Genomic DNA, 12160 nt, shown 5'->3' on the forward strand with positions numbered 1-12160 from the left:
TATTTTATCCGTACTATATCTAAGAGTTCTATAGAATTTAAACTAATCCCTAAAATCTCTCTAATTGTCTACACATCTATATATAATATAAAACAGTAACGATGGAACTGAGGTGTCACTTCCTCCTTTTTTAGTGATAAAAAATTTAATATATTAATTTTAATTTTATTATATATATTTATCTATAAAAAGATTATTTTATCTGTATTATATCTAAGAGTTCTACAGAATTTAAATTAATCCCTAAAATCTCTCTAATTCTCTACAAATCTATATATAATATAAAACAGTAACGATGGAACTGATGTGTCACTTCCTCCTTTTTTAGTGATAAAAAATTTAATATATTAATTTTAATTTTATTATATATATTTATCTATAAAACGATTATTTTATCCGTACTATATCTGAGAGTTCTATAGAATTTAAACTAATCCCTAAAATCTCTCTAATTCTCTACACATCTATATATAATATAAAATAGTAACGATGGAACTGAGGTGTCACTTCCTCCTTTTTTAGTGATAAAAAATTTAATATATTAATTTTAATTTTATTATATATATTTATCTATAAAAAGATTATTGTATCCGTACTATATCTAAGAGTTCTACAGAATTTAAATTAATCCCTAAAATCTCTCTAATTCTCTACACATCTATATATAATATAAAACAGTAACGATGGAACTGAGGTGTCACTTCCTCCTTTTTTAGTGATAAAAAATTTAATATATTAATTTTAATTTTATTATATATATTTGTTTATAAAAAGATTATTTTATCCCTACCATATCTAAGAGTTCTACAGAATTTAAATTAATCCCTAAAATCTCGCTAATTCTTTACACATCTATATCTATATATAATATAAAACAGTAACGATGGAAATGAGGTGTCACTTCCTATTTTTTTAATGATAAAAAATTTAATATATTAATTTTAATTTTATTATATATATTTATCTATAAAAAGATTATTTTATCCGTACTATATCTAAGAGTTCTACAGAATTTAAATTAATCCCTAAAATCTCTGTAATTCTCTACACATCTATATATAATATAAAACAGTAACGATGGAACTGAGGTGTCACTTCCTCCTTTTTTAGTGATAAAAAATTTAATATATTAATTTTAGTTTTATTATGTATATTTATCTATAAAAAGATTATTTTATCCCATATATCTAAGAGTACTACAGAATTTAAATTAATCCCTAAAATCTCTCTAATTCTCTACATATCTATATATAATATAAAACAGTAACGATGGAATTGAGGTGTCACTTCCTCCTTTTTTACTGATAAAAATATAATATAATATATAATATATTAGTTTTTATTTTATTATTATATTTATCTATAAAAATATTATTTAAAGTAAATGTGAAAATGAAATAATAATATTTAATTTATATAAAACATTTATGTCATTAATTGTAATTATTAGATTGTATTTTGATTAATATTTATATATTAAGATGAATCCGTGCATCGCACGGGCCAACAACTAGTTGATACATTGCGATAGTACCGCGACTATTGCTAAGATTCAGAATTGTTATTATAACGATAAAAAACGACAGACACATTGTAAGCACAACACTGTTAGAAAGTTACTCTCTAAAGGAGCTGCTAGAGTGTATCACATATGATTAGAAAAAAATTTGGTCGATCCTTTGACAAAAGGATTAGCTATAGAGAAAGTCCAAAATACTGCAAAGAGTATGAGACTTATGCCAATATAGGGATGAGTTACACAAAATGGTTGTCATTTTTAGGAATCCTCGAAATTCAATCCAATCCCGGAGATTCTTGAATCCCCGAACTAGACTGAACTATGCACAGTGCTAACTGAAGGTGTAGGACAATTTATCTGTAGGAAAATCTCCTACAAATTACGTCCGTCTCGTACATAATTATTTTGTACAAATCCAAAATATTAATTAAGTAAAAGTATATTAATTGAAAAAAGTATTAAAAATTTAATCATTTGTAATATCTTCCATATATAAACCATGACAACATTAAAAATTAGAGGTGATAAAATTACACACGACCCGGCAACGTGACCTAATATCGCCACAGAATAAAAAAAATCATGTAAATGGATTTAAATTTTATTAAATATATCTTTTACTTAATTTTATTTATCTATTTTAAATTAAGAATGTAATTATATTTTTCTATAATAAAATCTATGTTCAAAAATATTAGTTATGAATATTTACTTAAAAATTTTGTTTTGTTTTTTTTAATTATTTTATTAAATAACTTATTTTGTAATTAGAATTAATTTAAAAGTTTTGTGTAGTTTCATTTAGCTACTAACTTATAATTTTTTTTTTGGTCAAATACATTAATATCATAATTAAGTACAAAATTATAACTAAGTCATATCATCAAACTTAATTCTTAATATGTCATTAGTATCTATATATTATGATTTTACATCATAATTTAAGAAATATAGACTCCAATTCATAATAATAAACCCTAGAAAATATATTTTAGACTTCTAATTTATAAATTCCAATCCTTAAAATATATTCAAAGTACTGATTTTACTAGTTTAATATAATCCAAAATTATGACTTGACATAGTTGTAAATAATTTGTAAAAGATGAATTTCTGTGTAATTTTCCCTTTTTTGTTATCCAAATTACTTATCCAATGTTTGTCCAAAAAGTTGTCCAAATTACTTATACAATTTTTTTAAGAAATCTTTGGTTTAGTTTATAATTAAACAAAAGTTTTAAAAATAAAAAACTAAACAAAACCTCCATAAAAAAAACAAGGGTTAAGGTGTAAAAAATACCCCTAACGTTTTGGGCCAGAAGCAATTTTACCTCTAACGTCTAAAATAGTGCAATTTACCCCTAACGTTTGTAGCCAGGAGCAATTTTATCCCTAACGTTGGTAATTTGGATCAATTTCAGACACTATTATAAAACACAGATATTTTTGTTTATTATTTTGCACCAATTGCGTATCAATTCATTCTAAAAAAATGATTTCATGTCTTTTGTAATTTAATAATAGAATTGGAGATTAATATTTATAAATTCAGTGAATTTTTTAAATTTTTTTGTCCAATTCGTTCAAAAGACAATATGTTTTTTTATTATTTTTTTCATATCCCAACATATGTTTATAATTTGTTACTGATAAAATGACGCACATGTGAAGTGTAGATGATAAGCTTCATGACCGAGAAGACAGTTTGATGAATTATTTCTGAATTTGACCCAATTTATCAACGTTAAGGGTAAAATTGCTCTTGGCTACAAACGTTAGGGGTAAAATTGCACCATTTTAAACGTTAGGGGTAAAATTGCTCCAGAGGGGTATTTTTGCACCTTAACCCAAAAAACAAAATAAAAAAGAAAACTAGACAAAACCATGTGACTTCATAGTGGCATTTGTGTCATTTTCATCTCTAGGGTTTCGGCTTATAATCTCACTTCTTCCCATCTCATCTTTCTCAGCCTCTTAGCATTCTTTCTCTTATGCTCTTTCTCCGATTGACAATTTAATTTTCACTTTCATCTTGGTTTGGGTGGATCTCTCAGGGAAGAAATCAATTATTCCCAGTTTTAGTGTAGTTTCCCTCTTCCATCCGTGTTCGTGCTTATACTCTATGAGAGATCTACTGCAGTTTTATTGTTTTTGAAGTTTTCATTGCTTATTTAATTCAATTATAATAGTCTGAATATTGCTCTGAAGCATTCAATAAGCTTAGAAGGTGAGCCTATGTAAATTGAATTTAGCAAAATTGATACTCCTTTTTTTTTCTCTTTTCTTTTTATGCCAAGTTGAGTTCATTGATTAGAAAAAATTAAAAATAAATACATTTCCATGCTAAGTACATCTTGCAAATATTTTTTCTTTTGAGGTTTTGTTCCTGAGGATTTTGAGATACAAACCAATTTCCAAAACCCTTCTGTTATATGACTAAATTCAAATGGTTTCCCTATATATATAAGGTCCATTATTTGCTCCTTGGAGATGCCTGTATTTGAACTTTAGGAAGTTTAGTTAAATCAACGAGGGAGTAGTTATATCCATCTAAATAGAGAGACTTCATCTTTCATGTCATTTAGAACGCTGAATGAGCATAAGTTGTGCTCCAATAGCCCTCAATAGAATACAAAGAAGCTTTCAGATTCATGTTGCTAAATTCATCACTGTACATAAAATAGTAGCAAAATTTGATTGAGAACGGAAAGAAAGAGGAAAACCCAATGATTCTAATTTTGGTAATTTTGTGCAGGAGAAACAATGGCGAAGAAACAACAAGAAAATTTCTTTCAACATGTGAGTGCATCAGCGGATTTTTTAAGCACTCCGAATAACAAAATGGATATTCTAGCACCGACTGCAGAATGTTGCCGGCGAAAAGCATCCCTCACGATGAGGATAATAAGAGATTGTAAGTAAATTGATTCTAAATTTTATACTAATCTAATGGGCGTTTGACAGAGTCCTTTATATCTAAAAAAGATTTATTTTAGTTGGTATACAATTTCATTTTTATTATGGCTCGTTCCTTTTATGATACATTGCTAATAATGGAAATTATACCTGATTACAATTAGATCAAGCAGTATAGTTTAAAATAGATTAAAAAGGAAAATAAAAAACCGAACTTAGGACCAAATAAACACAAGAACAATAGTCTGATAGGATAGAAAAAGAATAGACAAATCACACGTTAACTTTTTTTTCCTTTTTTCTTCCTTCCTTAAGGATGAGAACTTAGAGCATCAAAAGGTGATTAGGACATCAATATCAGCATTATTAAGAGACTAATGAACCTATAAGTAAAAAAGAAACCATAAATAACAATATTGAGATATAGTTAGTTAAATTTTGTTAAATAATCATGGTGGGGACACACATATATATATATATATATACAATAATAAAAGAAATGTATACAATACTAAAAAAAAGTTGAAAAGATTGAATTGAATTGAACCAAATAAAGTTATTGCAATGGGTGAATGAATTAGAAAGGATAGGGATGGAGCATATGCTATATATTGGATTATTGGAGTTAATAAATTTAGACCTTTATATATACAATAATAAAAAATATGTATACAATACAACTCATGTTTCATCTCTGGACCAAGGACCAACTCAGGATTTACAATGATGCTTTGCTCAACAAAACATGGAAGTGTGATGACTGCCCCTATGTTAAGTAAGCTAAGCAATCTCCTATCTGAATATCCAATTATTACTTGAATTTCCAGCAACAAAACATGAAGCCACAAAAAGATACTCCTCTTCTTATTGATCAGCAACTTGAACAACATTTTTCTGTTGGGTATTAACATGAGTTTCTGACTTTTGTTCATTTTTGCGGACATAGAAAGAATTGTAATTGACTTATATTTAGATATGACATTTTGTAAAGGTGTATTCAATTTTTGTAACTACTACATTTTTCACTTGGTTGACATTATTTTTTGGTCCATTTTGTACGCATGAATTCAAATTTTATAACTAATGTAATTTTAAATTTTTATTGTTAATTATATATAATTATTAGTTTTATTCTTCTATGTTAATTTTATTTTGACAATTTATTTAAATTTATTCTTATTCTTAATATATAGTAGAACCTCTATATAGGAATACTCTATATTAGAATAACCTCCCAATTGTTATACAAAAGTTTGGTCCCAAGTGCTGAGAGTCTTTGTTATACCAACCTCTATATAGGAATAACCTCTCAATTGTTATACAAATAGTCTGGTCCCAAGTGTATTTCTATATAGAGGTTTTACTGTATATATATTTAGTAATAAATATTTAAATAAAGTAAATAATCAAAAGAAATATATAATAGTGGGGATATTTAATTTTTTAAGGGATTTTATTTTTTCTCAAAAGTTACTACATATTATTTGTTGGGATATAAATATTTCCTCACAAAAAAAATGAGAATTTGTGAGAAAATTTTCCTCACAAAAAATGTTCTTATTTGTGGTGAAAACTCTACCCCCCACAAAAAGTATAAAGACTAGTGGGGAAATTTTCCCCACAAAATATGTCTAGTCTATTGTGGAGAATTATCATTTCTCCACAAATGTGTATCTATTGTGATGAATTAATTTTTCGCCAAACTTATTCTAACAGTGGCGACCATGTGGTGAATTTATTTCGCCACAAAAAGGTTTTAGTGGCGAATTTTTGATATTCTGTGGGGAAATATTTCCCCACAAAAAACACATTTTCTTGTAGTGATGTATCTCTTTCTGTTTGGAATTTAGCTCTTGAATTACAAACTTTTTTTCCCTTGTAGACCTGACTGTGGTGAATTTGTGGATGATGACCCTCAAAGGAGGCTTTCTTCTACAGCCAAAATTGCCTAATGGCGAGTGCCCACCTGGATTTATTGGTTTCGCTGTTAACATGATCCATGTGGATTACATGAATTTCTTGTATGTATCCGATGTCTATGGCCTCAGAGAGACTTATATTTACAGCCTCTTTTCTCGCCTGCAAGTTTACAAAAGTAGGGAGGAGATGCTACTTTCTCTTCCACTTATAAGTGATGGAGTAATTTCACTGGATGGAGGGATGATTACGCCAATGTTTCGTTTCCTTGAGGAACCGGTAAGTGTTTTGCTTTCATTATTGACATGAAATTGTCTTCCAATCGGACCTAATAGTGAATTTCATTGTTTTACAGCATCTCCTTTTGTTGTATTTCGGAATTTGCTTTCTGCATGTAGGTAGTTTAAATGCACTAAGAAAGAAATGTCTTTCTGAATCCTCATAGATTGTAGAATTATGTCTGTGCTATAATTCGATTATAATAGGCCACATATAGGGTTCATAGCATTAGCCTCTGACCTTCCAAATTCAGCTCATGATATTTGGTGCATGGATTTTTCTTCTCCCAATTTTTGTACAACTATCATACAAAAGAAAAGAAATACGTATTTTGTCTAGAATGGTCGATTCAAAGGATGAGCCTCAGCGCAACGGTAAATGTTGTTGTTGTTGTGTGACCGAGAGGTCACGGGTTCAAGTCTTTGGAGCGGCCTCTTGCCAAAAAAATTGGCAGGGGAAGGCTTGCCCCCCAGTAGACCCTTGTGATGGGATCCCTCACTAGACCATCGCTTAGCGGGGACGCGTAGTGCACCGAACCGCCCTTTATGTTTCATGCGATGCATCTGGCTAGTAAATAACATATTTTGGCATGTTCAGTCTCCTTCATCAAACGATCAGCCAATGTGTCGACTCATTTATTAGCTAAACATGCATTAGGTAACAGCTGCGTAGGGTGTGGTTTTCCAATCCTCCTCCCTTTCTGTGTAACCGTTCCAATCTTTCTTAATAAAGTATCATCTTTGCATTAAAAAAAAAAGAGTTGAGGAACATTTTATTTCCACTATATATTAATAACATAGAAAATATTAGACCGTTTGAGAAAAATTTGTAATAAACTTATATTTAGCGGATTTAGTTTTTAGCATTTTAATTGAATTTTTGTAATTTCGTTAATAATATAGTAAATATATATCTTAGAAATAATTGATATTTTAAAAAATAAATAATAATAATTGATATTAGCAAGGTCTGAAGTTAAAATTAAATACTAGACAAACCTGTTCTTTCTAAATTGTTATTACGTAGAGCCAATATTGTTCTTGTTTGAAAACATTAAAGTTAAATTTGTACCACTTCATAAGTGAAGGCTAAATCCATAATTTTTATCCCAGTTTTTAATATTCCAAACGGCAAATGAATTTTTCAAGCCAAATTCAAAGGACAGGCTCTATATGCAATCTTAATGGCTTATAATTTTATTTAAAAAAAAGAAAGCTAAAAGTCTAAGCATTGCTAGAAAATTCCTTGGGATTCAAATTTTTCATAAAACATGATCAGAGTCTGATCCGGCCTTATATTATATGTAAATAATTAGGACTTTCTATAAAACTAAAATTAAAAAAGGGCAAGAGATTTATTAAAGACAAAAAGTATGATTAGGTCCCTGATCTTTCATTTGTTAGTTTATTAAGCTCTTTATCTTTTATTTAGATACATTATGTCACTGATCTTTTATTTTTGGTCTCATTAAGCCCTTGATGATCAAATTAGTAAGCTGTTAATATATAATTATGCTAAAAAAACATTATTAACTTCATATGTATTTAAAATTAGTTAAAAAATTATTTTTTACAGTTTGAATTATAGCCACATTACACATCCAAAACTGTTTTCAAACAGTAAAAATATACAAATTCTGAATGTAGCTGCAATGAATAATAGTCTGTTAACTGAATTTTATATTAAAAATTACGCTTTTTAGTTATCAAGGGCATAATGAGACCCAAAATAAAAAATTGGGAGCTTAATGTATCTAAATAAAAGTTTAATAGCTTGATAAACCAAAAAAATGAAAGATGTGGAACCTAATCATGTTTTTTTGCCTTTATTGAACCAAAAATATACTAGTAGAAATCATATCACATTTGATTAAAAAGAAAAAGGAAAAAAAAGAAGACATCACAAAAAAGACAAATTACCCAAACAACCCCTTCGTTGCTTAGCTATTCTGTTTATATGCTTTTACCATATCTGCCCTACCAACGGAGATGGACTATAAACAATTCGATTAGAATCAGCAGCGCTGAACTCAAGCTTTATGAATTTTTAGGTTCCAATTGAGTCTCCCGGCCATCAATTTCCGGTAAAACTTCTTCTCTCTTTGCGCTGTTTTTTCTTCCAATTTTCAATTAGCTATTCATTTACTGCTGGATACGATGAATCTTGGTTTATACTAAGATTTTAGGTTTCAAGTAATTTGTTGAACTTGAATCATTTATTTCCGAAACATGTATAACAATTAAGGTTTTAAATTCATTATGCTGATAGTTGTATTTAATTTGTCTCAGTATCATATCTTCACAAACAATCATGCAAAGTGGAAGGATTTCTCTGACTACAAACTCTAATGCAAAGAGAGATAGAACAATGATAGGGGAAGTTAGCCTTAACCTAGTCACTCAACCTTCATTTTCTTATCTTCCCAAGGATATTGTGGTAACTATCATACTTAGATTGTCCATTAAGACGATTTTTATATTCAAATCTGTTTGCAAAACATGGTATGATATAGTTTCAGACCCCGAATTTGCAAAGGTCCCTTTTGATCAAGGTGAGGTTTATCCTCTGATTCAAACCTCATTGTGTAGACAAGGGTCGAAAATGGTTTATCTTGTGCAGCCAGATAAGGATGATTTTGAGCTCAAGCTTGGGATGTGTGATCATTACTTTTTTAAGCGTGGATGTGTTTGTAATCTTGAGGTTAAAATTGACACCAAATTTGAAATCCCAGAGAAATATAGTCAATATGGAGCCACTAATTCATGCAATGGGTTACTTTGCTTGTTGAATAAATGTGATAAATGGCTATGCCCAATTGTTTGCAATCCAATTATGGGTGAGTTTATTAACCTTCCAACAGATAAGATTGAATTGAGCTCGTCTAGTATATGTTATGGGTTCGGTTTTAGTCCCACCACTAACCAATATACAGTGATCAGAATGTTTCATCATGACACCCATGTTTCCAATAAGGCTGAAGTCCATATTCTTGGTACAAAAACATGGAAAGAGATAGACATTTTCAACCAGTCAATTCCCAAGTCATTCACAACTTATTTGAACGGGTTTATTTATTGGTCTTCTAATTTACAATCATTATCTATATTTAGTTTTGATGTTGGGGAGCAAGGTTTTGGGTCGGTGCCATCACCAGCAATTAACGATCCTTATGCACAAGACAGTGTTGGGGTATTAGGAGGAGAACTCTGCATAACTGCAGTTCTTGAGTATGGTGCTATTCATGTTTGGACAATGAAAGATAATAGTACCGATAAGGGGTGGTCTAAAGTTTACTCCTTCGATTACATATATTGTAATCTAGTACCACATTACGGCTGTTTTCAACCAATTAAGTACTTGGATGATGGGGCACTGCTGATGTTTTTCTCTTCTACAGAAGCTTTAGTATACATGGATCCAATAAAACATCAATTTAAATATTTGAATGTCCATAGCATGTCCAAAGTTGAAGCAATTGCTTATATTCCAAACTTTGTTTCACTCAAACATATTCTATCAGGACAGAATGCGAAGGTGCATAAAGTCAAGTCGAGGTAATTTTGACTTTGCTGATTATGACAAGAACATTTTTTTTTGTGAAAAATAAAGAATTATATGCTATATGAATTTGGATGCTGCATATTTTTATCTTTTTTTAACCATTCAATTACTTTCTTGACTAGGTGTGCGAAGTTGAAGCTGCATAGCGAGACCGATGTTGATATTATTGAACAACGGTTTTATCCCGACTTTTATTATTGATATAGCTGAACAAATGTTTCATCCTCATAGTGATTTTAGTTCTTCTGAATGTTATCTTTATAGTGTCACTCGCAACTGTTCATTAGTTGAGCGGCTAACGAAAATGATATTGTTGAAGAAAGGTTTAATCGTGATTATGCTTTTGGTTCTTATGATTTCAGTTCTAGTTTTGATTTTGATTCGATTCTTATATATGAGGGAAATGAGGAGCATGACTTCATTCTGATTTTCAATTATATATATACTTTATTTAATTAACGCTTATTGGACAATATTAGATACTTAATCATAAAACATATTTTTATGATTAATTTAGTTTGATTTAATTTTCATCCTTTTGTATTTCGAAAAGTTTCAAGTTGCTTGGCATTTCGATATAGAATTGTTATTTGATAAAGAACAGTTAATGGAACAGGCTCAGGTCCCAACTGACTTGGATAGATTTTCTGCATTTCCTCTCCTACGAGAACTCCGGTAGATTTGTACACCAAGAAGGGACTCCGGTAGGAACTTTGGATTTGCACAATTCGGATTGGCTTGTCTAGTTAGACGGACACCATCCTAGAATTCTCAATTTACCAGAGTTGTTGCATAAACAACTTGTAATGATTTTTCTAGTAATGGAGTATGAAAACATAGGAATTCAAATAAGGGGTTTATATTCAACTACAAGAACTCACAAACAACTGATCATATCTAACGCTTCACTGCAAACGTTTTGAAAGAACCAAGATGGTAAAGAATTCAAATGAATCTACATCAGTACTTAAAACTACAGAAATTTCAAATTGCAATCTCATATAAATTTCTTCCTTAAGCTTCTAACTTCAATGTTTTAAGTCTCTGTCTCATTCAATCCTCTTAGAAATTCTGTTTTAGCTCGGCCCCTATATTGATCCAATTGGCCTGAGGTATTGGATATAAATTATCATTTAAATCTCTATATGTCATATTTGACACATCATGCTGTAACGTAATTTATATGTAAGAGTTTCATAATTAATTATGGTTTGTATGCATTTGTGTTGAAGGTGATAAGCTCAAATTTTCAACAAAATCAAATCCCACATTGTCAAACAACAACAACTTTATATAGCTTATTAATTTCAAGCATGACAACTTACATCGCCGAGTTTGGTAGCTCAAGCTTGTGACCCAAATGGGGGCAACAATGTGATGTAACTTAAAGCCTGAATTTTCTGGATAAGTTAACATCCACTTAATTTTTTATATAATAATTAATAAGAATAATATATTTAGATTTCTATAATAAAAAAAATTGGGCCCTCTTAAATTTGGGCCCTGTGCGGGAGAGCTCCTTGTACACCCTTCTGCTACTCCCCTGCTGGCTTCACAGAGCAGCGATAACCTCCCGCTCCCAACAGTCGAAGGAATACCGGCTGGTGGTGCTCGAGCTCACATGCTGTTAATGAGCCAAGCTAACTGAACCATCACTTTTTTGTTGATAATTTTGTTATCAACACTTAGATAATTTTATTTTCGGTTATAGTATATTTAATTAAAAATAAAATTTGTCTATAATTCTTAAAAAAGTATCGCATACCATTAGGAATCTATCCTAAACCCAACCATATTGTAACCAAAATTATCTCAAACCCATATGAGATTCACAATATTTACTTAATTTTAGAAAATATTATGTGTATATTTAGTTAAAATGGATAAAATAAAATAATAAAAATTTAGGAGTAGAAAAATGTAATTTTAACAATAGAAAAGACTTAAATGCAAATGAATACCCAATCT

The 12160-nt window shown here is 29.7% G+C and overlaps 1 protein-coding gene across 2 annotated transcripts; it reads left to right on the forward strand.

The window, feature by feature from the left end:
* The first annotated feature begins 3544 nt into the window (after positions 1–3544).
* LOC136224482 (F-box/kelch-repeat protein At3g23880-like) lies at positions 3545–10517 on the forward strand. Of its 2 annotated transcripts, XM_066012829.1 has the most exons (6): positions 3545–3746; positions 4275–4433; positions 6318–6631; positions 8920–9067; positions 9742–10185; positions 10315–10517. In XM_066012829.1, the coding sequence occupies exons 2-4, from the start codon at positions 4283–4285 to the stop codon at positions 8977–8979; spliced, it is 525 nt and encodes a 174-aa protein (XP_065868901.1). In that variant the 5' UTR covers positions 3545–3746; positions 4275–4282; the 3' UTR covers positions 8980–9067; positions 9742–10185; positions 10315–10517. The 2 variants fall into 2 exon arrangements, with proteins under 2 accessions (XP_065868901.1, XP_065868900.1); XM_066012828.1 differs by lacking the exons at positions 3545–3746; positions 4275–4433; positions 6318–6631; positions 8920–9067 and having other exon boundaries at positions 9213–10185.
* Positions 10518–12160: the final 1643 nt, after the last annotated feature.

This window comes from Euphorbia lathyris, chromosome 3 (genome assembly GCF_963576675.1).
Source record: "Euphorbia lathyris chromosome 3, ddEupLath1.1, whole genome shotgun sequence".
Taxonomy (NCBI): domain Eukaryota; kingdom Viridiplantae; phylum Streptophyta; class Magnoliopsida; order Malpighiales; family Euphorbiaceae; genus Euphorbia; species Euphorbia lathyris.